The sequence below is a fragment of the Cottoperca gobio genome, chromosome 6 (assembly GCF_900634415.1).
Source record: "Cottoperca gobio chromosome 6, fCotGob3.1, whole genome shotgun sequence".
Classification (NCBI taxonomy): domain Eukaryota; kingdom Metazoa; phylum Chordata; class Actinopteri; order Perciformes; family Bovichtidae; genus Cottoperca; species Cottoperca gobio.
The window spans coordinates 1,878,304-1,905,678 of record NC_041360.1 but is presented as its reverse complement, the minus strand read 5'-3'; the positions used below and the strand labels follow the sequence as shown (position 1 = coordinate 1,905,678).

General features: G+C 39.6%; 3 protein-coding genes across 16 annotated transcripts in view; 2 read left to right on the top strand and 1 right to left on the bottom strand.

Moving 5' to 3' along the window:
- Positions 1-1,295, top strand: part of LOC115009138 (septin-7-like) — a 49,385-nt gene extending 48,090 nt beyond the window's left edge. For all 6 annotated transcript variants that reach the window (XM_029432925.1, XM_029432926.1, XM_029432924.1 and 3 more), the window contains one exon: positions 57-1,295. In XM_029432925.1, the coding sequence (XP_029288785.1) occupies positions 57-96 (40 nt within the window). In that variant the 3' untranslated portion in view covers positions 97-1,295. The remainder of the gene's footprint in view (positions 1-56) is intronic.
- A 6,502-nt stretch (positions 1,296-7,797) lies between these two features.
- On the bottom strand, positions 7,798-9,051 carry LOC115010106 (C-C motif chemokine 3-like). Its single transcript, XM_029434517.1, has 3 exons — positions 8,841-9,051; positions 8,626-8,752; positions 7,798-8,298 (listed from the first exon to the last, which is right to left on the bottom strand). The coding sequence occupies exons 1-3, from the start codon at positions 8,902-8,904 to the stop codon at positions 8,193-8,195; spliced, it is 297 nt and encodes a 98-aa protein (XP_029290377.1). The 5' UTR covers positions 8,905-9,051; the 3' UTR covers positions 7,798-8,192.
- Positions 9,052-14,374: 5,323 nt separating this feature from the next.
- The window catches only part of anln2 (anillin, actin binding protein 2), an 18,404-nt gene continuing 5,403 nt past the window's right edge, over positions 14,375-27,375 (top strand). For 2 of the 9 annotated variants that reach the window (XM_029434879.1, XM_029434875.1), the window contains exons 1-18: positions 14,375-14,521; positions 15,212-15,311; positions 15,440-15,607; positions 15,974-16,054; positions 17,313-17,497; positions 17,791-17,883; positions 18,295-18,378; positions 19,003-19,087; positions 20,786-20,920; positions 23,000-23,334; positions 23,445-23,524; positions 24,014-24,143; positions 24,343-24,478; positions 24,803-24,979; positions 25,183-25,309; positions 25,902-25,950; positions 26,632-26,685; positions 26,772-26,804. In XM_029434879.1, coding sequence (XP_029290739.1) covers positions 15,218-15,311; positions 15,440-15,607; positions 15,974-16,054; positions 17,313-17,497; positions 17,791-17,883; positions 18,295-18,378; positions 19,003-19,087; positions 20,786-20,920; positions 23,000-23,334; positions 23,445-23,524; positions 24,014-24,143; positions 24,343-24,478; positions 24,803-24,979; positions 25,183-25,309; positions 25,902-25,950; positions 26,632-26,685; positions 26,772-26,804 — 2,046 coding nt within the window. In that variant the 5' untranslated portion in view covers positions 14,375-14,521; positions 15,212-15,217. The remainder of the gene's footprint in view (positions 14,522-15,211; positions 15,312-15,439; positions 15,608-15,973; positions 16,055-17,312; positions 17,498-17,790; positions 17,884-18,294; positions 18,379-19,002; positions 19,088-20,785; positions 20,921-22,999; positions 23,335-23,444; positions 23,525-24,013; positions 24,144-24,342; positions 24,479-24,802; positions 24,980-25,182; positions 25,310-25,901; positions 25,951-26,631; positions 26,686-26,771; positions 26,805-27,375) is intronic. The other 7 variants (XM_029434878.1, XM_029434876.1, XM_029434877.1 and 4 more) reach the window with 7 other exon arrangements.

Genomic DNA, 27,375 nt, shown 5'->3' with positions numbered 1-27,375 from the left:
ATTCCATGTTATCTTACAAGATTGTAATGTTCTCCCTGTTCTTGTTTCTCACACAGGACAATGGAAAAGAACAAGAAGAAAGGAAAAATCTTTTGAGAGACACGACCCCCTCTGAAGTTCACATGTACTGTGGCCCTCCGAACATACACTCACATTAACAGATATAAACTCCACATTCTACAACATCCCTCTGTGTTACATTTAACATGTATCACGTGTGACATGGATGCCATTTCCACACACACATTTCCACACATGCAGATGCCCTGAACAACCCACATGCTCGTCTCTGCAGGGTTTACTGTATCTGTTGAAACCTTTTCATTTTCATGGAGAATGCATGTTTTTGTGAAATTCTATTTTCCTATATTTCCTGACAAAGAGGAGACGCGTGAGTTCCTCTGAGCTACAGTACGCCGTCAACACATGGCAGGGACCGTGCATAGCCATTTTGTTCACATGTAGTAGTTCTCTAGATATTCCGTAGATCTGCAGATAGACGTACTATCCCTCTACTCTTCTTTTATTGTTCTCAAAAACTCCACGCAAGTGTACACACATAAAAACATTACTCTCATTGAGAGTGTGTTAAGAAAGGGGAGAGTGTATGTGAGTGAAGGTAACTGAATCAGGTCAGGTGGGATTAAGGCCTGGTCACCAGAAAGGGGCACAATGAAATTCATCGGCAAGTCTTCGTAAAATTGGATTTCTACCAGCTTGTCGTGAGTCAATAAACTACTGTAACTGGCGAGCTAACCAGCTGGAAACATGCTTGCACTATTTGGTAGCTTTTTGAACTTCTTTCTTGAAGTTTCTCCCTTTTTAGCAAATATATTTTGAATAAATCACAATAAGTTACAGAACTCATTATCCTCTTAACAAACTTATTGCTCTATTGAAAAAAGGCATTTGTACTGTTAATTCCTGTATCATAACTATCTTTAAACCATTCCTCTTTTGTGCAGCAGTTTTTACTCCAACATAAGAGATTAACTCAAAGCCGATGCTGCAACACAGCTGATACAATAGCTTCCTCTATTTTGGACTATCTGTTCCCAGCACTGCCAAGACAGCTTGCTAATGGTCAACAGTGTGAATTCGCCCTTTAAAGTTGGACTCAATGGGAAAAATGGGAAAAATACGCCCATGCAAGCCAACTCACTGATCGTAATGTTGTATTTGTACTATGTTGTTTATCCTGTACACACGACATCTCGTCTGTCCGTCCTGGGAGAGGGATCCCTCCTCAGTTGCTCTCCATTTTCCTCCATTTTCTTCCATTTTCCCCCTTTAATTATGGGGTTTCTTTTAGGAAGTTTTTCCTTGTGCGATGCGAGGGTCTAAGGACAGAGGGTGTCGTAACCTGTACAGTCTGTAAAGCACACTGAGACAAATGTGTCATTTGTGATATTGGGCTATAGAAATAAATTTGATTTGATTTGATCAAAATGTTGCCATGCCCAGGCCTTTATGCAGGATCTACAGTAGTGCTTGTATGAGCAGGTGTGTTTATTAAATGCTGTGTTTGAGGTCACAGATACTGTCTGATCTGACTCATTCGTGCAGACGAAGGGAGATAATAATTGTGCAACAGCAGCCAGAATATTGTCATTGCAGTGGGTGTTTCCTATTTAAATAAAATACATTATGCAAAGCCTCATTGGTGTCTACAACTTTATAGGTTGCAGTGATTACAAAGGTGTTTTATATTGTGATGAAAGTGATGGATGTTGTCATAGATCTGAACCCATCAGTCCAGTTTTTGTGATATTTTTCCTTTAGTGTAAAACCACCGAAGGGACAATTCATCAAAAGCCTGAATTGTTCCTATAACCTTCCTTTCTCCCTCACTAAAATAACTGTCTGGCGAAGTTTGCCAATTCAGCCATAGCTTTGTCTCTGACTTCACCTTTGAATAATATACATAACTGCTTCCTCACACAACAAAACATTACCCCTCTGCTCTCCTCTCAAACACAATCTGCAGTCCACATCCGAGTCAATTCAGAGTCGGAACACATTCAACCTTTACTATACCTTTCCAAGAGTTTCCATGTTTTATTTTCATATAATGACGATATTAATAATACTATATGTAAGGTTAAAAAACAACTCATTAAATCCTTTGTAGTTTTTCTTAAACGACTCATAGTTATGTTATTTTAGTATAGTTTGCCTGTAGTCTTCATGTTGCATTTAAAGCAAAATGCTAAAGGGACGAATCATACACCTGCATCACATAAAATATTACCTGCATGGATTTGTTCATTTTGGAAATGCTTATATTGTGTACATACTTGAGGCTGCTCAGTGGCCTTTTTTTCTTTTGTTTGTTTTTTCACAATATTATATGCCAGGAATAACAACAGAACCTATTATGTATAACTTGTCTTGAGAATACACCTACATTTCCATACATTTATACACGCACACATATACTGTATACATCTATGCCAATGAGTACGCTTTCTCAGGACCGCTCTGGTATATTTTTGCTTAAAGTCCAGAGAGAAGCAATTCTATGGTCCTACAAGTAACAAAAGTGATTTTTTTTCTTTGAAGTGCTTGTGAATCAGTCGCCTTTCCAATAACACCAAGTTAAGATAAACATAAGTTTAGGTGGATTTTCTTTTTGTAATATTGTCCTTTTTTATATGTACACTGTTTACTGCTTCTCTTCTATGTTCTGACTAACTGTACATGTTTAATAAAGTTGACATGGTTATGCTGTAACTCCTAACGTGTGCTTGTATTCTTTTTAACATAAGTTATTTAATATGGAGTCAACCATTACCAATCTTTCTGGACGAGGATTTATCAAAACTATACCTTGATGTAAAAAGATACAAACATAGATCATACACTAAAATGAACAACCACCTTTTCAGTAACTGAGATTAGAGCAGTGGTTGTTATTGTCTGGCTGTTTGTCGGATTTGAAGGGACCTTCTGTGTGTTAAGACACAAGAAGAAGTCGTATGTTGCACCACAGACCAGCAGCCTCTCGATGCTATCAGGACAGATTACGTATTGAAGTGTGTGTCATGTGTTCACATTGTGTTCACACAGGGACAAACAAAGATCATGGATTGTATTAGATCAATAGTATTTCATACAGGCACAGAGGCGTTCTGTGACATGTATGTAAGTAGTGAAACATCAAGAAACAAGAAAATAGCTTGTAGTGTAAATGTGTGCATAAGAAACCTGTTAGAAATACTGTAGATCATTTGATCTGACTCCATATTTTCATTCTACATGTTGGGTATTTACACATTTCTTTTTGGAACCACAAAATATAATACATAGCAAATTTGCAAGTCTGATAAAAACATATACCAGATCAATAATACTCATTAAAACACTCCATCCTGCAACACTTCTGTAAAGTAGGCTACAACTTATTTGTACAGCCCTAGTTACAAACTGCAAGCTTGGCATCCACAGCAAGTCCAACTTGTAGCCAAGCTCCACTTCTCTGTGCATGTTGAAGGGGTGGGGAAGGTGATTTAAAGTGAGGTCACCTGTCCTTTGCAAGAAGAAATAAAACATTCTTCATCCTAAATGTTAAAAGTTGAATCACTGCACAGCACTGCTCATTTCCATAACACCAGGGATTTAGCTGCCACAGCCTTTCTTACTCTGGTATGGTGGCAAATGTTAGCTAATGTTTGTTAACTTTAGATAGATGTTGATGTATATGACTGAGTCAGTCCTCTGACCTCATGACCCTGTTGCACTACCTCTACTGTTACACTACCTCTACTGTTACACTACCTCTACTGTTGCACTACCTCTACTGTTACCTCTACTGTTACACTACCTCTACTGTTACACTACCTCTACTTTTGCACTACCTCTACTGTTACACTACCTCTACTGTTACCTCTACTGTTACACTACCTCTACTGTTACCTCTACTGTTACACTACCTCTACTGTTACCTCTACTGTTACACTACCTCTACTTTTGCACTACCTCTACTGTTACACTACCTCTACTGTTACCTCTACTGTTACACTACCTCTACTGTTGCACTACCTCTACTGTTACACTACCTCTACTGTTGCACTACCTCTACTGTTACACTACCTATACTGTTACACTACCTCTACTGTTACACTACCTCTACTGTTGCACTACCTCTACTGTTACACTACCTCTACTGTTGCACTACCTCTACTGTTACACTACCTATACTGTTACACTACCTCTACTGTTGCACTACCTCTACTGTTACACTACCTCTACTGTTGCACTACCTCTACTGTTACACTACCTCTACTGTTGCACTACCTCTACTGTTACACTACCTCTACTGTTGCACTACCTCTACTGTTGCACTACGTCTACTGTTGCACTACCTCTACTGTTACACTACCTCTACTGTTGCACTACCTCTACTGTTGCACTACCGTTACACTACCTCTACTGTTACACTACCTCTACTGTTGCACTACCTCTACTGTTACACTACCTCTACTGTTGCACTACCTCTACTGTTACACTACCTATACTGTTACACTACCTCTACTGTTGCACTACCTCTACTGTTACACTACCTCTACTGTTGCACTACCTCTACTGTTACACTACCTATACTGTTACACTACCTCTACTGTTACACTACCTCTACTGTTGCACTACCTCTACTGTTACACTACCTCTACTGTTGCACTACCTCTACTGTTACACTACCTATACTGTTACACTACCTCTACTGTTGCACTACCTCTACTGTTACACTACCTCTACTGTTGCACTACCTCTACTGTTACACTACCTCTACTGTTGCACTACCTCTACTGTTACACTACCTCTACTGTTGCACTACCTCTACTGTTGCACTACGTCTACTGTTGCACTACCTCTACTGTTACACTACCTCTACTGTTGCACTACCTCTACTGTTGCACTACCGTTACACTACCTCTACTGTTACACTACCTCTACTGTTGCACTACCTCTACTGTTACACTACCTCTACTGTTGCACTACCTCTACTGTTACACTACCTATACTGTTACACTACCTCTACTGTTGCACTACCTCTACTGTTACACTACCTCTACTGTTGCACTACCTCTACTGTTACACTACCTCTACTGTTGCACTACCTCTACTGTTACACTACCTCTACTGTTACACTACCTCTACTGTTACACTACATACTGTTGCACTACCTCTACTGTTGCACTACCTCTACTGTTACACTACCTCTACTGTTGCACTACCTCTACTGTTGCACTACCTCTACTGTTGCCACTACGTCTACTGTTGCACTACCTCTACTGTTACACTACCTCTACTGTTGCACTACCTCTACTGTTCATACCTCTACTGTTACACTACCTCTACTGTTACACTACCTCTACTGTTACACTACCTCTACTGTTGCACTACCTCTACTGTTACACTACCTCTACTGTTACAATACCTCTACTGTTACACTACCTCTACTGTTACACTACCTCTACTGTTACACTACCTCTACTGTTGCACTACCTCTACTGTTACACTACCTCTACTGTTACACTACCTCTACTGTTGCACTACCTCTACTGTTACACTACCTCTACTGTTGCACTACCTCTACTGTTACACTACCTCTACTGTTACACTACCTCTACTGTTGCACTACCTCTACTGTTACACTACCTCTACTGTTACACTACCTATACTGTTACACTACCTCTACTGTTACACTACCTCTACTGTTGCACTACCTCTACTGTTACACTACCTATACTGTTACACTACCTCTACTGTTACACTACCTCTACTGTTGCACTACCTCTACTGTTACACTACCTTTACTGTTACACTACCTATACTGTTACACTACCTCTACTGTTGCACTACCTCTACTGTTACACTACCTCTACTGTTACACTACCTCTACTGTTACACTACCTCTACTGTTGCACTACCTATACTGTTGCACTACCTATACTGTTACACTACCTCTACTGTTGCACTACCTCTACTGTTACACTACCTATACTGTTACACTACCTCTACTGTTACACTACCTCTACTGTTACACTACCTCTACTGTTGCACTACCTCTACTGTTACACTACCTTTACTGTTACACTACCTATACTGTTACACTACCTCTACTGTTGCACTACCTCTACTGTTACACTACCTCTACTGTTGCACTACCTATACTGTTGCACTACCTATACTGTTACACTACCTCTACTGTTGCACTACCTCTACTGTTACACTACCTCTACTGTTACACTACCTCTACTGTTGCACTACCTCTACTGTTGCACTACCTATACTGTTACACTACCTCTACTGTTACACTACCTATACTGTTACACTACCTCTACTGTTGCACTACCTCTACTGTTACACTACCTCTACTGTTGCACTACCTCTACTGTTACACTACCTCTACTGTTACACTACCTCTACTGTTGCACTACCTCTACTGTTGCACTACCTCTATCTCTACTGTTGCACTACCTCTACTGTTACACTACCTCTACTGTTACACTACCTATACTGTTGCACTACCTCTACTGTTACACTACCTCTACTGTTGCACTACCTCTACTGTTACACTACCTCTACTGTTACACTACCTCTACTGTTGCACTACCTCTACTGTTACACTACCTCTACTGTTGCACTACCTCTACTGTTACACTACCTCTACTGTTACACTACCTCTACTGTTGCACTACCTCTACTGTTACACTACCTCTACTGTTGCACTACCTCTACTGTTGCACTACCTCTACTGTTACACTACCTCTACTGTTGCACTACCTCTACTGTTGCACTACCTCTACTGTTACACTACCTCTACTGTTACACTACCTCTACTGTTGCACTACCTCTACTGTTACACTACCTCTACTGTTACACTACCTCTACTGTTGCACTACCTCTACTGTTACACTACCTCTACTGTTGCACTACCTCTACTGTTGCACTACACTAGTGCCACTTGTGTCTACTAGTAAATACGCTTAATCTCGGAACCAATCAGCTATCGGTGTGACGACAATAAGACTCTGGGGGCAACGGTTGATATATCTGGGGGTGCATCCACGTTTCCCTCACTTGCATCTTTTCCTTGCGTCTAAGTCCCTCCCATAGGGGATGCATGGAGAGAGAAACTAGAAATTAGGAAATGTGTTTTTAGAGAAGTGAGACGTCTTTTGATCTGAAGCGTCTCGTGAAGCGTCAGTTTCTGATCACAGCTGATCAGCTGTCAGTCTGCTTTAACTGTAGAGACTTTTGATGGAGTTTGTGTCACATGTGCACTGTACTGATACTAATAAAGACACAGTTGTCAGTATCAGAATAGCAGGTACCTGTCTAACAAACACCTGCACATGAATAACAACCTGCAGTCTGTCTCTATACAGATGTCTGTGTCCTGCTGAGAGGGACAGGGACCACTTCTACAGGCAGAATGCGTTTCTATTATTTATGCAATATTTGCATGAATATTTATTTATATTCTGATTGTGAATTCATTATTTAATAACCCAGAATATAATTATGGTGTCTTTTGAACTCTTTATTAGGCTAAATGTTTCAAAGAAAATGACATAATTCATATTCAACCCTCAGGAATGATCAGCCTCACATGTGACTGAAAGGAAATTACATAAATAAAAATATAAATGTAAAAGTGTTTTCTTGCAGACAGACAGACTCTTGACTCTCTCTGAATTTAATTGTATCCATAATAAAAAAGTTAATGTGAGAAATAAGAGGTCATGAAAAGAAAAGACATTCTATTAAATGAAGAGAGTTGTTTTTTGGTCCATTTTGTTTATTAGATCAACAATTAACACAGCTTTTAGATCAGAGAAAGAGATAACATACAAAACTTTAGAGTGATGCACTTGAGTTTAATCTGTTATCTGTCTTCATTCCATTCCTATGAAAGTTGCTCAGTGGTGCTTGAAGCTAAAATGGCTCGATTTTTTTGTATAAAATTATCCGGATCTTCCGGCGTTCTTCCGCATTCCATGGAGCCCATAGAGCATGCACACTTCGGTTTTCCTTAAAATATCTCTAAATTCGGCTATTAGCGCATTTCACAACAATGATTTAAAGAAGGGCGATTCAAGTGTTCCAACTGGAAAGTTGATTTACCTCCAAAAAAAGATTTACAGACGTCTCTCATTCATTTCAAGTATACATCAAGTAACACATGTTCAGTGCTGCTGACTGCTGCCCTCAGTGTTGAACTGATTGTAGACGTCCAGGGCCCACTGGAAAGTTCCACTGTAACATATCTGTCTTCCTTTGATAGTCTGGACTCTGCAAAACATACAGAGGAGAAACATAAAATTAACACTTGTGAAAAAGATCCATTTAAATTAAAGTTAATTTATTGGTTGATGGTGGAACTCTCCGCTCCGCTCCACTGAAACAGGATAGGGTTGTTTAAATTGCAGCATAATCCTAAATGTAGCTAGATATAAACACCAGTCAACACTATAACTTAAGTGCTGATAATACTTTGATCACAACAGTAATGAGGCTTTGTGATGATGCCAGTCTGGAGGTCATGGGTTATCATCTTTCTATTCATTATTTCAACCCGTTCCAAGACAAAAACAGTAGAAGAATTAGGCACAAACTTACATGAAGGCCTGCTTTAGACAGGAGCTGTGGGTCTTGGTAATGTTGGATACACGCTTTAATGGTAAACTGCGTGGGTAAAAGTTGAAGCAGCAGTTTCCTGGGGCTAAATTGAACTGCAGGGCTTTAGCTGTGAGGAAGATAAATAGATATTGTCAACACAAAAATGCCTGTGAGCAAACTCTGAAGATGATGAGGCACAAACACAGATCACTCACGCATGGCGTTGCAGCAGCAGACGGTGAGCAGCAGAAGCCCCAGAGTGAAGCAGAAAGTCTTCATGATGCTGTCAGTGAAAAGATGATGATGATGTGCTTCTTCTTCTTTTGCTGTGACTTACTCACCACGTCCTATATAAATCCTGTCCATTGTGGAACCGAAATGTGCATGAGACATCAGGGCAGAGTTCCCCTCCGCCTCCTCAGAACTTCCACTGCGTGGAAATACCATAGAGTGATTGTAAAGATTAACACTTCCTCTACAGAAAACAGAAGAGTCTTCTCACCACTTATCTTATCTACATCTCGGTGTATATTTAGTTAGGGGAAAGTTTATCATAATCATGTTTGTTTTCAACAGAAGTACAAAGAACACACAACAGAAACAGGATCTTTTGTTAGTTTCTTAATTTACTCATGAGTTGAGTTTTTAACGTTTCATCCTTTACATTTCCATATTTGCTGTTTATGGATTCAATGGACTGCACTATGACTTTGTACTTTTCATCATTTTTGCTGCAACCAATAAGCTTATTTACAAAGTAGAAAAATGCATTTAATCTGTAGCTAAGACTGTTTATATGACTTTATATGACTCGTGCAATTGCAATTCTAAATGAAAATGTGTTTGGGAATATGCACCACTAAAACCAAACGTTAACTGACATGGATCCTGATTTATTACTTGATCTTGGTACCCTATAAGACAGGGGTCTGCAACCTGCGGCTCAGGAGCCACAGGTTGCAGACCCCTGCTCTTTAACGTCTATGAAGTGGCTCCCTGTAGCTTTGACAAAAAAAACATGGAAAATGTATTTGTTGTTGTACAGTGGACACTCTTTCAAAGGGAACACCTCTTATCTTGGAGTTCCAGGTGATATTGTGACACTGAAATAAAATATTTTTAAAAATATTTTGTCAATTAAAAAATGCGTCACATTCTACTGCGTCTACGGGCGTGGTGCCTTCCCCTGCAGGGGGCTTATCTTGATTTGCAGACCCCCGCCTAACCCGGTATGCTAACCATAGATAAAACCAAAAAAAGATAAGTTTCGGAAAATTGTTTAATTGTGCGTGGACAGATACATTTGCTTTCCCTGTCATCAATGCTGGCTGACCTGTGTGCTTGATATGTGGCGAGAAATTAGCAAACAACAGAAAATGTGATGTTGAAAGACATTTTGTGGGACATTTGTAAGGCTGTTGTGAATTATTTAAAAGCCAAAGAAATGATCACCACCACCACGTGGATGAAAACACACTGAAACGGACATAATTAAATACAAACTGGCCTATTATTTTATGTTTACTCTTTTTAAGATATTAGGCTGTAGCTATATGTTTTTTTTATTTCAAAGTGGGCTAAATATTTTATTCATTTCATTTTTATATTGTATTTTTCATTGTTTTGTGTATTTTTATATTATATTTATTTGATTTTATTTGATTCAACAAATATGGGCAGGACTCAAATAGACTGCATAGTTCTGTGTTTAATGTATTTCAAAGTATGTTTAAACATGCCACTGTATGTTTTCCTCCTCTTCACAAGAGTTTGGTGTTTTCCTTTATTAAAACAGATAAAAAATAGCAATAAGATCTCAACAGTTTATTTTATTGTCATTCTGTAATTTCATAAATGCAACAAATATAGTATAACTATATATTAAATCTATAAGATGTGATATCAAATATGTTTTGCGGCTCCAGACAAATCTTATTTGGTGGAAGAGGGGCAAAACGGCTCTTTTGATAGTAAAGGTTGCCGACCCCTGCTATAAGAGGATACCGGTTTTAAAATCTAGTGTAAGACCTTCATTATCCCACCTTAGTGTTGATAGTGCTTAAATGCTGCATTCTCATAAACTAATGTTTTTAATCACATTATTCCACAGAAAATATAGGGGCCATGTGGTCTTGAGAAGAAAGCAGAGAAGTACTGTACACGTCGCACAGAGCAGGAATGTGGTGTGAATACTGTTTGCCCTGATTATCAGGTGTATCCAGTTGGTTCTATCAACAAACACAAAACAGGATCAGAGAAACTAAAGTACCAAAGTGAGTTTAGAGGGTAGTTGGTTACAGGGAACAGGTACTGTATATATTTTATAGTCCCAGAGGACTGATCATACAGTACACTGTATGTGTGGAGGGTTGGTATAATTGTAGATAAGAGTGATTCTCCAGGTGCTGATATTTATCCTTTATTTAGCCAGGAAGGTCCCATTGAGATACAAGATCTCTTATTTCAGGGAGTCCAGATCAAGAGCAGTTTCACATAAAAGCTGTTGCACATGGTAGAACACATACAATACATAAAAACAACACAAGGGAAATGAAATAAAAGAGGAGATACTTTTCACAGATTATTCACAGTGAGGTTTGAAGTTTCAAAAGTCAATATCTCAGAGCCTGACACTTTAAAACAAATATATCTCCTTGTTTCTCTCATTCATATGTATAGGCTAAAAAAACATTATTATATTAAATTATAAATACAGACAGAAATTACCAACCACTAAATCATATTTGTTTCTGCCTCCTCCAGGGTAAACTACATTACTAGTTCCCCATGAGTCAGTTCCCCCCCACATGCAAACCGGTGCAGACCGAAGTGATGGTGATGTTCGCAAGATCTTATCGCAGATGTTTTTTGAACCCAGGTTTAGCAATGCATCTTTGACCTATTTAGATCACTTATTTGCATGCATTTGCAACTCCATCAACTTCCTCATGATCAACATCTGTAACTGATTCCCATAACTCTGTCAATGGGCTGCCAATGTAATGCACTGAGATTTGTATTTAACATAATTACTTCTTAAGTGTTTTTGTTAAATTACTGATGTCAGAACATACTAACGTACAATACTAACTTACTGGTAAACGAAAACTCAGTTTTCAGTTAGGAGATGGACAGCAGGCACCAGAAGGTCTGTTGTCTTTGCACTGTATCATTTTGATATCATTTACAAATTGTTAAATACAAATAATATTAGTTGGGAAAGTTTTGGGCCACCCCACCTGTTGCCACTGTGAAGCAAGACAGTAGCAAGAGAATGGATGTGTGAATAGAAATTACTTTACAGGCATCAAAAACCCCAGGGAGTACTGTATGGGCATCAATTCAATAATGCCCATACAGGCATGTTTTTTGTAGGCCTAGGGGTTAGGGGTTATCACCAAAAGCAGCTTCCATCCACTAAATGTCAAGGACGATATGTTACAATAGTCGACTATCGCACTGTAGATAGCTAATTATCACGATAAGGAATTTTCAGGAGAGGTTAAGTATACATTTTGTATAAAATTCAACCTGAAAGTTGTTCTTGAATAGCCTACTTACTGTGTTTCTAATCTATAGTTTAAACACATAACACGAACGTATCTCCATGTTAAATCTATGAGTCACACCCATACACTGTAGGTCACACCCCGCTTTTGTCAAAACTTACAATGCTTTACTCTGGAGGAGTGGATTGATCAGTGCCTATCTCCAGAGAAAAAAGCCCCGAAAAGACGACATGCAGAGCTACGTGAAGAGCAGGTAGACCAAATGGAAAAAACAGCAACAGCCTAGTACAAGTAACTTTGTAAGCCATTGATGCTGGACAGTTTTTCAGTGGGTGCACAATAAACGGCAACATACAAATTAATGTAAATAAATAGCCAAATAATCGATCAACGTTGTCTGTCTAATATGTTCGCTAGCTGTTAGTGTTGTTGCATAGCAACAGTGGTGGGCCGTCAGGGCCAGCAAGGCCTTCTCTGCTGGCCTAAACATCATCAGAATATACATTTAATTGTGAAATATTTTTTCCACAAATATGTATTAAATTATTCCCCATAGTCTATTCTCTTCATTTCATAGCTTTCCTCTTGGTTGAGCTGCTTCCAGCCTCAGATCGAGATTTGGAGGGTTGGCCTTTATGCCGAGTGGTCATTCTCGGCCTTAAAGCGAATTAAAACTTATGGCAGAAATGCTACTGCACAGACTCGGCTTTCAGCATTAGTCTCCATGTCTATAGGAAAGGACTTATTGGTGGAACTGAAACGCACAGATAAACTGTACAACAGTCATTGAAGTCTTCTTGAGGAAAGAAAGGAGGATGGATTTTGTGTTCAAATAATCAGTTGTTTTGGTGAGTAACAAGCATTTTGTTTTTTGACAAATATATAAAATGTTTGATGCTTCTGCAAGAGATGTAGAGATGTGTGTGGCGCACTGGCTCAGCTGTGCAGTAACAGTACTCAAGGAGACCTGTTGAATTGTTTTGGTTTAACCTTTATCAAAGAGGACATTCAAGGCTAGGAATACACTTTCACCACTGTCGCCAATATGAACAAATGCAAATTATTTGTTTGTTTTCTTTTATTTTCAGTGACTAGTTTATGTGTCTTTATTCTTTATCGTCACGTTTCTTAAATGAAACTGCTTTAGGTGCGACAAAGCGCTGTTTAGTGAACACACTTGTTAAAGCTTACATACTTTTAGTGGACTTAATAAAACTTTGTAGACTAATCCCTTAAAAGCACCTTTTATTTTTAAGTTTTGACAGTATCCTAGCAATCTTAAAGCTGGTAGTTTAACACTCTTAATTGTAAATGCGGATTTATTGATTATAAATGCTTCGGAAATATTAATACAACTCTGTTGTACTTGACTATGTTAAGGTGATGCAACGCCCGGTTATACTGCGTTTCTGTCTAAATGTATAGTTTCTAGAGCCGTGGCGTCATAATGATGGTATTAAGACGTGGAATAATTCAGGTAGGACTGTGTAGGACATCACTGAAGGCCTAGGTGGGAAATGCACGGCCGCCACTGCATAGCAACCACCTTGCACTATGTTTTGTGCAGAAGGCAATGGAGGGACTATTTTATTTTGAACATCATTATTTAATAATAAAAACCATTTAAATTGGAGTGTGTATTTTTCTTTCATATTGCCACACTTGGTAACCGTTTTATAAAAACAATAGCTCACTTCAGACCATGATATATGGTCATTATATCACAGTTACAGGGGTTGTCGCTTCGTGTCGGGCGAACCACGCCCCTTAACTGTGATATAATGACCATATACCACGGCCTGTCTTGAGCTATTGCTTAAATATTCCCCCAACGGAACCCCGCGCCCCCCATTCACATTCCCTCCACTCGCTCCCACAAACCCCCCGTCGCACGAACCTCAGACAGCACCCCCCCCCCCCCTGGACCTGGTCATTTTTAAATTGGCTCACAAGCCAAAAAAGTGTTGGCACTCCTGATGTAGTGGAATCTTTTTTTTTGCGTATTTAATCTATTTAACACGGTAAAATGACCTCACATGACATGACCTATTCAGCAGGTACAGACCATAGACTGTATATAAAAATATGTTTATGCGTCTACATTTGTTTACACAGTGCGTAGTACAGACATGTAATCAGATTACATAATTATGCTGAGCAAATCAACGCCTATTATATTTCGTCAGGTTTTATATCTGCGCTCTTCGACAGTATTTACGGTACTCCAGTTGTATGCAGTATGCACCGCTAACGTGACGTCACAAGACCCGCTGAAATTCAAAGTTTGAGGAGGAAACTGAAAGCATCAAGCAAGAGGCTTGTTTCTGGTTTTTCTGTCAGTTCACCTGTTTCATACAGACTGTATTTTTATACAGACTTCTTTTCAGGTAAGACAATAAACGACTTGCTCAGCATATACATTGCTCTGCTAACTCTGTTAAGACCGTTTGTTCCTGCTAAAGTTAGCTTGCCATTCTAAGCTAGGCTAACATTACGCTGTCCAGATTTGGACACATTAGCTTGAAATGAGTTTGCCAGAGTTAGGCTCAAAGGGCAGCGTTGCTAATGTTAGCAAGCTAAGTTAGGTTACAGGTTTTCACTGCTCGGAGATGAATACAGCTAATTAAATTTAACGAACAGAGGCTCTTTGTAGTTTCGGCAGTGTTAACAATATAACGCTATTTAACGTTAATTAACTTTAGCTGACTCTATGCACAACTTGCAACGAATACGTTTCATTTAAAAAGGACCTGAGCTGAAGCTGAAATGCCCACTTAATAATGCTGAAGCGTTTTTATCCAATAGTAGTGTTTCCTCTGTCTGTGTAAAAACTAGCTTTAGTAATTTCATCAAAGCCTTGTAGTTAGTTTGAACCTATATTATGTTAACGTCTGCCCATCATATTTCGTGCTTGACAATCACTGTTAAGAAACTCTTGGTAACTCTCACGGGGAAATTTAAAATTGTTAGCAGGTGTTTTGAGAGAAGAGTGACGTAATAAACTGACTTCTGTTCTGTTCAATAACAGCTGACATCTTAAAATACATATATCCGGTCTTTGACGTCTCTGTTTGCAGCTCAGTATGGATGCTGGAGAGGAAAATATTGGCAACGTCAACATGAAAAGAGAGAGAACACCTCTGTCCGATTCTGAAGACAATGCCCTCTCACCATTAGGTTTGTTTTTGCCTGTATTAACAAGAATGTACAGGTTCAGACATATCTGTATGATATTCACAGCAGTCTTTGCAGTTATGTACATTTATGACTTTTGTCCTTGTGCATCTTTCTATCTGATGTCTCAGAGGTGAATGATGGCCAGAAGCGGCGGCGCCTTGAGCCAGCTGGTCAGGAGAATCATAGTCCTAAACCATCCTCCTCTGGTCGCCGAGCTGAACTAGAGACAAAGCCAGACACACCGATGGTTTCTTCTGTACGGTCCAGAATCCAGCAACTCACCCAGAGAAGAGAGGGTAATGTACCTATGCTGTTGAAGCAGTTTTGTCATGTCTAATATTTTGTCATGCAGCTTTTTATCAAAAAAATCAAAGTTGCAATAACACTTCTCTAAAAGGGATTTAACAGAAACCTTTGTGAAGGTAGGATTATTGCAGGGCTGTTGTATTAGACTGCATTAGTTCTAGCTAGGTAGATATAATTAACAGGAAACCAAATGTATATTTTTTGCAGTGCAGGTATTTTGTCAGTGTTTATTGTACTGCTCAAGTTGGTGGCATGTGTTTGGATGAGCTGGATTATCTGCTTGCAAGATGATAACTATTTTCAAGGTGTGTTAGATAAATACTGTATTTTGTAACCACAAGTGTTTGTTGTTTTAGGGGGAGCTCCTCTTGCCCAGCGGTGCCTGTCAGATCCCGGGGCTGGCAGCATAATAAAGGGTTTCAGAGAGCATCTCCTTGGTGAGGATGCAAATAAACACACACATTAAAAAAACTTCTGAGCGTGAACTTCAGACTTGGTACTGTTGAATACAGTGTTACTTTTCTGTTGTCTATTCTTTTACAGACATTAAAACGGACAATAATAGATGGATGTCAATAAAATGGGTGCACGGTTGGACTGAAGCTCACAGTTCGTTAAATAATTTGCCACATCTAGCTGCAAAGTCCTTTTTTTTTTTAGTACAGAAAAATGGCTAACATGATTGTGACAAGGGTTTGGAAGTTAAGTTTTTGGAATTTTTGCATAATTTCAATATAAATAATCCTACCTTTTTTATCAGTGAACTTATTTAGGGAGGTGTTCTTCACATAAAAAAGCGAATACTAGGTCTTATTGCATGTTTGGGTTAAAAGTATGCCCATTGAATTGAATTGAATTGTAACCATGCACTGCATTCAGCAGCGCACTCTTTAAATGGGGATTTAGTAAAATGACAACCTTCTGCATCCACAGTTCATTGTCTCATCACATGTGAAGTTCAAATGTATTGTAAGTCTGACAACATGCTTTCAGGAGTTTTTCTATTGTAATAATTATTTGGTATTTTATTGATTTAGTCGTAAAGAATATGTATCATACAAATTGGCAAAAAAACAACTTAGCATTTGTAATATTTTAGTAGTTATGACATCCATTTTCAACAAGAGCCAAAGATGCTCTATTGGCATTGTGCTACAAAAACAAACACAACTTCCCAAATAAACAGTGAGATCATGAAGTCATTTCTAGACAAGTCCATGTAACTTTGGAAGAGACTGTTTACAGGTTAGCATATTCCGTTGCTCAAACATTGCCTGGCAAGTGTTTCCTGTAATGTTTTTCTGATAAGATCCCCAATTAAATATTTTTGTTATACTGTGGATGCTTAAAATTAGTATCAGAACCATGCGTGGAGTTGGATCTGCCAAATCTCCAGCAGTCGTGTTAGAGTCTAAAGGACATTCACTGTTGACAGGCAAATGTAATCAAATATTTTTTAACCCTAAAATAATAGTAGTAAATGTCAAAGACAGTTTACTTAAACTTTACTAGCTTTACTAACTCAAATCCACTTGAAGTACACACCATACTGCTGTATTATATAGGAACATATAGATATTAGATTGGAACTTGGGATTGGCATTTACTCAATTGTACCTTTTGATTGGGATATTGATATTGACTTCACTTCTATTTATGTTTGATAGTAAATCTCTATAAATGTTGTCCCTCCAGGTCAGGGAGAATTTAATCAGCGAATGGAGCCTTTTAAAGTGCCAGTCTTCCAGGCTAGCCCCACCCCCACAGCGAGCCCTGGCAACCTCCCCCCGCGGCCCTGCTCCAAGTTTGTCTCTGCCATACAGCAGAAACTCCACGGCACTGCGGCACCCAGCTCCAAGCAGGATTTTCGCATGCGCCAGGTTGGTTCAGGGGATTTTTACTGAAATGTATTATTAAATGACTTGGATCGACATCATTCTTGTTCTTAAGGTCTTGTACTTGGATGGGCAAATGAACTCAAAAGCCTGGTGATAAAACATTTACACATCAATTATTTGCAATATATCAGTATTCCTTCTGTGAATCTTTAAATGTTAAAATCTTTCTAAAATAAAACTACAAACAGCTGCAGTACCCTATATTATATGAAGTTAAGAATGAATGAGTAACTGTAGAGTTTATGCCTGACATCTGACATGGTTGCACTGATCAGGAACGGGAACAGGAGATGAGCCAGTTGTCTTTCCAACCAATCAGTGAGAATGCCTGGCTGAAAAGGAGCAACTCTGATCCCTCGTTATCTCAGGTGGGTTTGTGATCATGATATTTTGCCAGCTGTCGGGAATTTTGTGTTTTTATAGTTTTCATATATATTAAAATAGATGCGTTTTGGTTTGGCTCATAAAAAATAGATTAACAAAAAGAAACTCACTAAACTCTTTACAGTTTTCGGCTGATGATTAAGAAGTGGCTGGTGTAGTATTTGAATACCAGAAAGTTTGCTTCTTGGATTGCCATTAAACAATGATTATTATATTTACAGATAGGATGACTCCTCTGGCTGGCATGTAGTATGTTCAGTAACATTCTCCACAGATCAATGACTACTCTTATTGTTGTTCTTTTTTTGTGGAAGTCATTTTTAGTTCTGTTTAGTGAGCCATCTCCCCTGTTTGTTTGAGGCGTTTCTTTATACACCAGTGTCTGTAAACATTAGCAGGGATGGACCCCTCCTGGCCCCCACATCTCCCTCCATAGAACCAGAGGGGGAGTTTGTTGGCGTCCTATGCAGCCCAGAGATGTGAGTCTGTGACCAAATATCACTTATCTTTCTGGTCACTTTTGTGCTTCAACATATGGCCAATCAGAATGGGCAGTATTGATTTGGGCAGCGATAAGAATAAAACTGAATAACAGAACAAGGCAAATATCAGTATGCTACTTTTGTTGGCAGAAGTACCCATTTACGTGGCTCCAGATGTTTGCCTTTTCAGATGAAGGAAGTTTTCTTCTTAAATAGTGCACATATTTAAGTCTGGTGTGGTTTGTATTGTAATATTGTATTACATAGTCACCTTGGAGGGGTTTCTGAACATGTATTTTGACTATTCAGCATAACTTTTCCTCATCATTAATTGCTCTACTCCACTGGTCACAATGGCTGTTCTGTGTTTGTTGGTTTGATATTTAGTTTAATACTATGTTATTTGCTAGTGTGCTATAGATCTCCTGCCTCTTTTTTATTTGTACACTGTTTCTCTGGTTGTTGGGCACATGGCCTAAATCACTATAACTGCAAGATGCAGTATTACTTTTCTTTTAGTTTGTGTATTTACTTTGATTACATTACAGACATCAAATAAAGCTCTGCTCTGCATTGCTGCCTCTTATTTTTGTTTCCTGGTGCTGATATCGTTGCTTCCAGCAGATAGATGATGATGAGATGAAGGATTGCAGCTTCACTGAAGCTTCTACATCAGGTGCAGAGAAGCAGGCTTCAGATGGGACAGGTAAGACTGTTGACATTAAATTGACTTTCCCTCATATCGTCCTCATTAGGAATTGGGGATTTCCTAAACTGACTTTGCATGACCTGTATTCTGGCCACACCAATACTTTTTTCCACGCCATATCCTTTTGTAGCCCAGTGCACACTCAGTATGTCAATTGTAAAAACGAAAAACACTATTCTGTTAAAACAGTGACGTCTGTTCCCAAACAGAGATACACCTGATCCATATTAAATACACTAAGTCACTAAAACTGGAGTACTGCAATTTCAGAATCAATATCCGGATAGAAAACCCAATTTTTAATAGTGTTTTCTGCAAGTTCCATTCATAGCAGCACGTACAAAGATTTGCCACACATTTCTGAAATTCAGTCCTCGCATTTTCTATCACGGCGTTTATTTTTGTTAATTTGTTATGTTTTTCCAACATAATCAGTATCTTACACTAAGGATTTTAAATAGTTTTCGACACCTTCTTTATATACTTGAATAGATATGAATGAACTAACTTGGGTAGCCTAATGATGAGATGTGAGACTACTTTTTCAACAGGTGAAAAGGCACCCAGAGACTCTGATAGATCTGTAGAGCTTGAAAACTCGCAGGGGCAGCTGAATGAATAATGAAGTCAGGGAGGAGACAGAGCACAAGGCTTCGGTTGCACAGACCCAGACTGTATTGAAGTTGTCTTTTAGCGAGGATCAGAGTTTCTCCAAAGCACCTTTCGGTGAGGACCACAGTGTGTCAGAGTTGCCTACAGGTGATGAGCAAAGCTTGCTAGAATCTAATCATGCAGAGGAGTCAAACATGAAAGAAAGGTTGAGTTTTCCATAGTGACTGAACAGGGTGGGCCTAGGGGGGTTTCATTTGAAGAAGTTGATGGTTCTTCATACAGTGAAGAGGGGATTGAGCCTTCATCAGATGAGGAGTTAAGGTTGTGGAGATATCCTCAAGACAAGATGTGCAAGGAGGAAGAGTTTATCATAGCAGAAGAACAGGAGGAAGATGTGTGATTTAAAGAGGAGGAGAGGAAGTTCATCCAGAGTGGAAAAAGAGAAAAGAGGCAGTGTTGCAGATCACAGTGAACCCTCTGACATCCGAGATGGTGAATGCTATTTGGGTAATGTCTCTTCTGAGATTGCTGGTTTCTCTGAAACACAAGAAGATAAGAAACCTAGACCTGAGCAGGACAAGAAGGATTCAGCTGTTTAGGTGACCAGTCTAACTTAAACAGAGGCCAAGGGAACATGGACTCCTATGAAGGAGCAGTTACAGAAGATATTGATATTTTTACAATAAAACCAAACTACAAAGACACAGGAGGATGTACTCGGAGGGATGACATATGTCAACAATCAAAGGAGAGCCAGACAGTCAATATAAAAGACGAAGACATGGATCTAGAGTCAGACAGAAGAGGTCCAAATTGCAGAGTAAAACAAACTGAGGCATCTCCTTTTGCAAATGTAAATCAGGCTCTGAATGAAACACAGACTGGGTACACAAAGATTGCAAGAAATATTGAGAATGTGGCAGAACCTAAGCTAGACACACTGGCTGAATCACCAGACATTGATGGGGATGATGGAGCTCAGAGTTTGACAGATGTCCGGGTGTCAGATCACCTTTTGGAGACAGAGGAAATGGAGCAAGATGCAGTAGATAAAAGGCAGGGGTGTTGTATATGGGTTTGCAGAAGAAACCTACCAGGCAGAGGGAAGAGAACGCTCAAAGAAAGTCACTTTTTGCCTGGAGCCTGAGCTAATCAATGACTCAACCCTGTCTGAGACAAATACCTCCATGGACTCCAGGACAGAGGCAAGTACGTCAGGTGAGTAAGAAGGTGTCGGAGTGGGCGTCCCGGTAGCTCAACCGAGCTCAAAAAAAAGAAGGTGTCGGAGTGAGCTCCTGTGGACACCTCAATAGAAGTGTAGCACATGGGTGAATTAGTTTGTTGGTAAGACAGAAATCGCTGACAGTTGGTAAACTGCATATACTTCATATTAAGAGCAGCATGTTTACTAAATCATGGGTGACTAAAGGTTTGGACATGCTTCTGCACTCAAGCAAACATGCACAGATGTTTTTCGGAGAAGTTTGTATGGCTGTTTCTGTTTTACTTGAAGATTACATTTTTCATCTTAAGTGTGTTTGGAAATGTCACACTTGAGGGAATAAATGTGACTGGGCATAAACCTGAAACAAGATGAATGGTGCCAATCTGTTGTGGGTTTTCTTCATTTTAATGCAGTTGTCTAGGACTTTAGCAGCCATCTACATACAGTGTATCTGGAAAGTATTCATACCCCTTCACTTTTTCCACATTTTATTATGTTACAGCCTTATTCCAAAATGGATTAAATACAAAAGTTTTTTCAACATTCTACACACGCATAATGACAAAGTGAAAAAAGTGTTTTAGAATTTTTTGCAAATGTATTAAAAATACACTAAATATCACATGTACATAAGTATTCACACCCTTTACTCAATACTTTGTTGAAGCACCTTTGGCAGCAATTACAGCCTCAAGTCTTTTTGAGTTTGATGCTACAAGCTTGGCACCTATTTTGGGGCAGTTTCTTCCATTCTTCTTTGCAGATCGTCTCAAACTCTGTCAGGTTGGATGGGGACCACCGATGGACGGCCTTTTTCAGGTCTCTCCAGAGATGTTCAGTTGAGTTCAAGTCTGGGCTCTGGCTGGGCCGCTCAAGGACATTCACAGAGTTCTCCCGAAGCCACTCCTGCGTTATTTCGGCCGTGTGCTTAAGATCGGTGTCCTGTTGGAAGGTGAAACGTCGGCCCAGTCTGGGATCCAGAGCGCTCTGGAGCAGGTTTTCATTCAGGATCTCCCTGTACTTTGCTCCATTCAGCTTTCCGTCGACCCTGACTAGTCTCCCAATCCCTGCCACCGAAAAGAAAAAACACAGCATGATGCTGCCACCACCGTGCTTCACCGTTGGGATGGTATTGCACAGGTGATGAGCAGTGCATTGTTTCCTCCAGACGTGACGTTTAGAATTGAGGCCAAAGGTTCAATCTTAGTTTGATCAGACCAGAGAATCTTGTTTCTCACAGTCTGAGTCCTCCAAGCAGCTTTCATGTGTTTTGCACTGAGCAGTGGATTCCGTCTGGCCACTCTGCCATACAGCCCAGATCCATGGAGTGCTGTAGTGATGGTTGTCCTTCTGGAAGGTTCTCCCATCTCCACAGAGGATCTCTGGAGCTCGGTCAGAGTGACCATCGGGTTCTTGGCCACCTCTCTTACCCAGGCCCTTCTCCCCGATTGCTCAGTTTGGACGGGAAGCCGGTTCTAGGAAGAGTCTTAGTTGTTCCAAACTTCTTCCATGTCAGAATGATGGAGGCCACGGTGTTATTGGGAACCTTTGATGCAGCAGAAATGGTTTTGTAGCCTTCCCCAGCTCTGTGCCTCGACACAATCCTGTCTGAGTTCCACAGGCTTCTTTTGACCTCCTGGTTTGGTTTTTGCACAAACATACATTGTGAACTGTGGGAGCTTACATAGAAAGGTGTGTGTCTTTACAAATCATGTCCAATCAATTTAGTTTACCACAGGTGGACTCCAAACAAGGTGTAGGAACATCTCAACGATGATAAATAGAGATTGGATGCTCCTGAGCTTCATTTCAAGTGTCACAGCAAAGGGTGTGAAAAATGTGATTTTTATTTTTTTAATACATTTGCAAAAAATAAAAATAAAATTGTCATTATGCGGTATTGTGTGTAGAATGTTGAGAGGAAAAAAGGAATTTAATCCATTTTGGAATAAGGCTGTAACATAACAAAATGTGGAAAAAGTGAAGGGGTATGAATACTTTCCGGATGCACTGTATGTCCGTATTTGTTACAGAAAGTGCCTTGATCCGTTTGTTAATGTTTCTTTCCACAGATGCTGAACTGAGCTCTCATGATGAGACCAACACCGCTGAAACAATTGACCAGATGTTTGATGAGGTACTAGAATATGCTGGAAGGATAGAGGAGGAGAGGCGGGAAGAAGACACTGAGGACCACGACAGTGGCATTGGCGTTTGCGCTGGAGACAAAGATAAGATGGACACGGAGTCGGGGAAGGAGAAAAGTGAAGAAGAGGGTGGATCCAAAGAAAAAGAGTGCGATGAGAGCAAGAAGCTTGACGGCAACAGAGATGAGCTGCTGACTTTTCCTCCCAGCGGCATCCTCTCTCCTCTCAGCAAGTCTGTAGAGGCTGTGGTCACTCCTCTGGTAAGATAAGTTCATAACTTTGAGCTCTGGATACATAAGTTCCATTAAGGAAGCTTTGTGATAAATTCAGAACCTGGAAAAATATGAACTGTTCCATATTCCACCAACAGCGACTGGCAGCGAGCAAGAGTCTGCTCTTGACTCCAGAAGAGAACACCACCCCTCTTGCTGAATCTGCTCCCCTATACAGGTAATAACAGCATAGCCATTTGGAAACATTTTGTTTGGAATAAATCCATATTGAATTCTCTCTCGGATCAGTTGTTTTTTGCCAGACAACACTGTGACACAAATAAGATTTCTTTTAACCAAGGTTTTTACCATGTACATCTTTACACTGGTGACTTGACCAAGAAAACACAATAACTGAAATAATAATGCAAAATGATGTTTAAAAAGAAATTCCAATCAAAATCTCTTATGTAGAACTGTGAGGCGCTTTAAAATGCTGGAGCAGCAGACAGGCCTTACTAAAGCTATGATCATTCTATGCGTTTAGATTATAATAATTTATTATTTAAGGCTGCATGGTATTTCAATCATGCAATATTCACATCACTAATTACTGTTTCTTAGCTTTTCTACACTTTTTTCTTTTGAATATAGAAGCTGTAGAGTCTGTAATAATCCTATTTGTAGGTAGTTGATTGGTGTTTCTAATTTGTTCTGTGATTTACAGTATTGATGCCTACCGCACACAAAGACAGAATAAACCGTCCACCATTCAGAGTGTCACTCCTGGTGTTCAGAGACGAGCTCCAGAGAAGTCCAAACCTCTCCCCTCTGTCAACACCAAGGAGAAAATCAAGGTGTGTAGCACAAGACTAACCCTTTAACTGTTTTGTTGTTATCAACCAATTTCACAGTAGATCAATCAGAATTCAGGATGAGATCTTAGTATGTACTTTTAGTACATACTATTAATTCAGTGCTGCATTTGGTGAAATTGGCCTCTTTTTGATTGAAGCTGAGTAACCCACAATCTTGCATATTGCCCTGTTTGTCCAGGCTCTTAATGAAGAAGCAGGGAAGCTGCAGACTGTGATCAACCAGACACTGCAGGCACTGAGCTGCTGTACTGATGAAGAGCATGGCAGAGGCTCGCTGGAGGAGGCAGAAGCTGAGAAACTACTGTTGGTCTCCAGTATGTACACACCAAGAGTTTTGGTTTAATGGTCCCAGCTTCGTGTATTATTGATATGAAGCCATGTATTGTTGCCTCAACAGCAGTTGCATTCTTTTGATAATTTTAACATTTTACATAGAGTTGATAAAATAATACAAACAGTATTTAACAAAGGTCACATGCATACACGTGTCTGTTTATATAATATTAATTACATCCATACCTCTTTTCCAAAGGCTGAATAATTGTATTCAAAACATAAGAGTATTTGTTCTTTTTCTTTTAAAAATGATCTTTCTGTGTTACTTATTATTATTCTTGTGATTTACTTGTCTGTTGCAGGTGAGAAACGCGCTGCCCTGCTGGCCGAGGTTGCTAGACTGAGGGAGGAGAGGAACTCTGAGTCAGGAGAGGACGGGGAGTATGTTTCCCAGCAGGCATGTAGAGGGACTGTCAGCATCACAAACATCCAGCTGCCTCTCAAGGTGGAATTTGTCTGCTCATCACACAACCGCACAGGTAGCACAACAATTTTCTTGATTTGGTTTAATTTCTAATTGCCCCATATTAATAAAAAAACAAAAATAAAAATATATTATGATTAATTTCATTTGTAGGATTTCATTAAATGCCTTCCATTTCAAAATGCAGGGCTTAATTAACACAAATGTAATGTTTGTCATCCAGTTTAAAAGAAATGAATTGTTTATGTAACAATTTAGGTCGGCCAAGTCACTACTTTTTTGTCCTGATCCGCTACGGGCCTTGTAACATCGTCGCCACACCGCTGGCCACAGCTGCTGATGCTCTGAATGGCGACACCATCTCCTTCCCTACTTCTGTCACTCTGTAAGCTGCTTTGTGGTTACTTCATTCTTATGCATTGCTCCTCGCACACATTTGCTGTATTTACATCTTACTTACTTTCTTTTTCTGAATTTGACAGCCCTAGTACATAAAACATATATTTTTCAGTTTTAAATCAGTGATGGACATAACTGGACAAAACTGTTCGGTTCATGTTCATATTGTGTTAAAGGTCCCATATTGTTAAAAGTGAGATGTCTATTTTATTACAAAGCAGGTTTCAGCATTGTATAAATACTTAAGTATCGAAACACTCAAGCCAAGGTGAAATGCACACAGTCAGAAACTACCTTATTATGTTGTGATATCGCAGCTATACTACAGTATCTATAGGTAGAAAGTGTTGTTAGTCATTCCCCGACTCCGATGACGGTGCAGAAACCACTGGGACAAATTGGGACACTCTTTTGCACTTATATCTTTTTGCACAAGTTTCATGTTGCGTTGCTAATATATGATTTTGCTAACTTGCCCTTTGAATTTGAAGAGTCTTATGCTTGTGTCAATGTGATCATTTCAGTTGGAATATATAGATTGTTGCATATAACACTGTTTTGTCTCCTTGATATTTTAGGAAGGATATCCGCTCATCTTTTGAGATAGATGTGGAGGTCTACAGCCTGGTGAGACCAAACATTTTATATTTTGATGTGCAGTCATATTTTGTAAGGTATTCAATAACATATTAATTGAAATAAAACGAATAGAATAGAAAAGTGTTTTGTCCCATTGTAAAATGACATTTACAGGTTAATTATTATTAATAGCCTCCATGTTTCATAACACTGACACATGGGATTATGCCAGTGATGGCAACATGGTAGGTCGCCTAACATGAGTATTTTATTGAGTGAAAAAAAGTATTTCTGCAGAAAGGATCAGAGCGTGCAGCACAAAGGTCTGTCAAGCAATGATACCGTGTGAAGCGTGTGGTCTCATCTTCATACACCTCAGGTGACCCATAGGGGTCAAGAATAGGGTGAGGGAAAAGTACTGCTGCAACTAGTCAAGACCAGAACTGGCTTTAATTAGTTTGGCCATTATCTGCAAACACAGCCCCACTTCCTCCTTAACAGCTGACTGCCATCTCCCCCAATGAACACAGAGGTCATCTTGAGGTCACATCTTCACACTGTACGACTTGCCTAATGGCAATAAAAAACAGAGCAGTCAAGCAATGCAGTGCTTGTCCATTACATTATCTGAGCATGCAAGTTGCTTTGTGCATTGTGCGTTGCACAGCACTGTTAGAGCTGATGTCATTTGTAGATTTTTTTTAATGTGCCTGTTTTTGTGCCATGTAGTCCCACACTTCAGGTAGTAACTGCAGCATGGACCGGACCAGCACCAAGTCACGAGTAAGTGGGTGAGCCAAATAAATGAGCCAGGTGTGCATTTATCAATCACTGTCTGATTCCTTTTTATGTTGTCTTTTCATATTCAGGTCACACCAAGAAAGCTTCTGAACACTCTCACAGTGAGTGTTGTTGCGTATTAAATCTGTAAACAGTCGGACAAGGAATCTTTGGGTTATAAAATCAAGTAATTTATTGAAATCAAAAGTGCAGCAAAACATAAAACTCTACTCATGAGGGCCGATCGGCTTCACTGTTCCACAGACCACCAAAGCAGTTTACTGTCTCGCAGCTTCACAAAAAGGCCCCGAATGAGCTCTAACATTTAGCCTATATCTCTAGCATAAGAGGGATGTCTCTTCTTCTTATTGGTCGGTGTAGGTCACCATCCAATGATGGCCTTTGTTGGTGCGGTAGGCGTGTCCACACCCCTTGGCACAGTTTCATCTTTGGTGTTGTTTACATTTTTGGAACTTTTTGGAAGGTTTTTATGCATACGAGCTAGACAGTAGATTTCTGCTCAGTGTCTGGGCCTGGCTCAGGTTGCTACAGTTCAACACAACACCTGCTATGATGGCGCAATGGGCATCTTTTTCTCACGCATACCTTATCTGGTCACATTCTAAACAAAGCTAGCTCCCTTCATTAGTGGGCCAGAGTTTGAAACTCTCTGTGTGTGTGAGTACTCTTTTC

Coding starts and splice junctions, on each gene's coding strand:
- LOC115010106 (XM_029434517.1), bottom strand. CDS start 8,904: ATGAAGACTTTCTGCTTCACTCTGGGGCTTCTGCTGCTCACCGTCTGC. Junction 8,753..8,840: donor CTGCTGCTGCAACGCCATGC/GTGAGTGATCTG, acceptor TCTTCCTCACAG/CTAAAGCCCTGCAGTTCAAT. Junction 8,299..8,625: donor TGTCTAAAGCAGGCCTTCAT/GTAAGTTTGTGC, acceptor TATGTTTTGCAG/AGTCCAGACTATCAAAGGAA.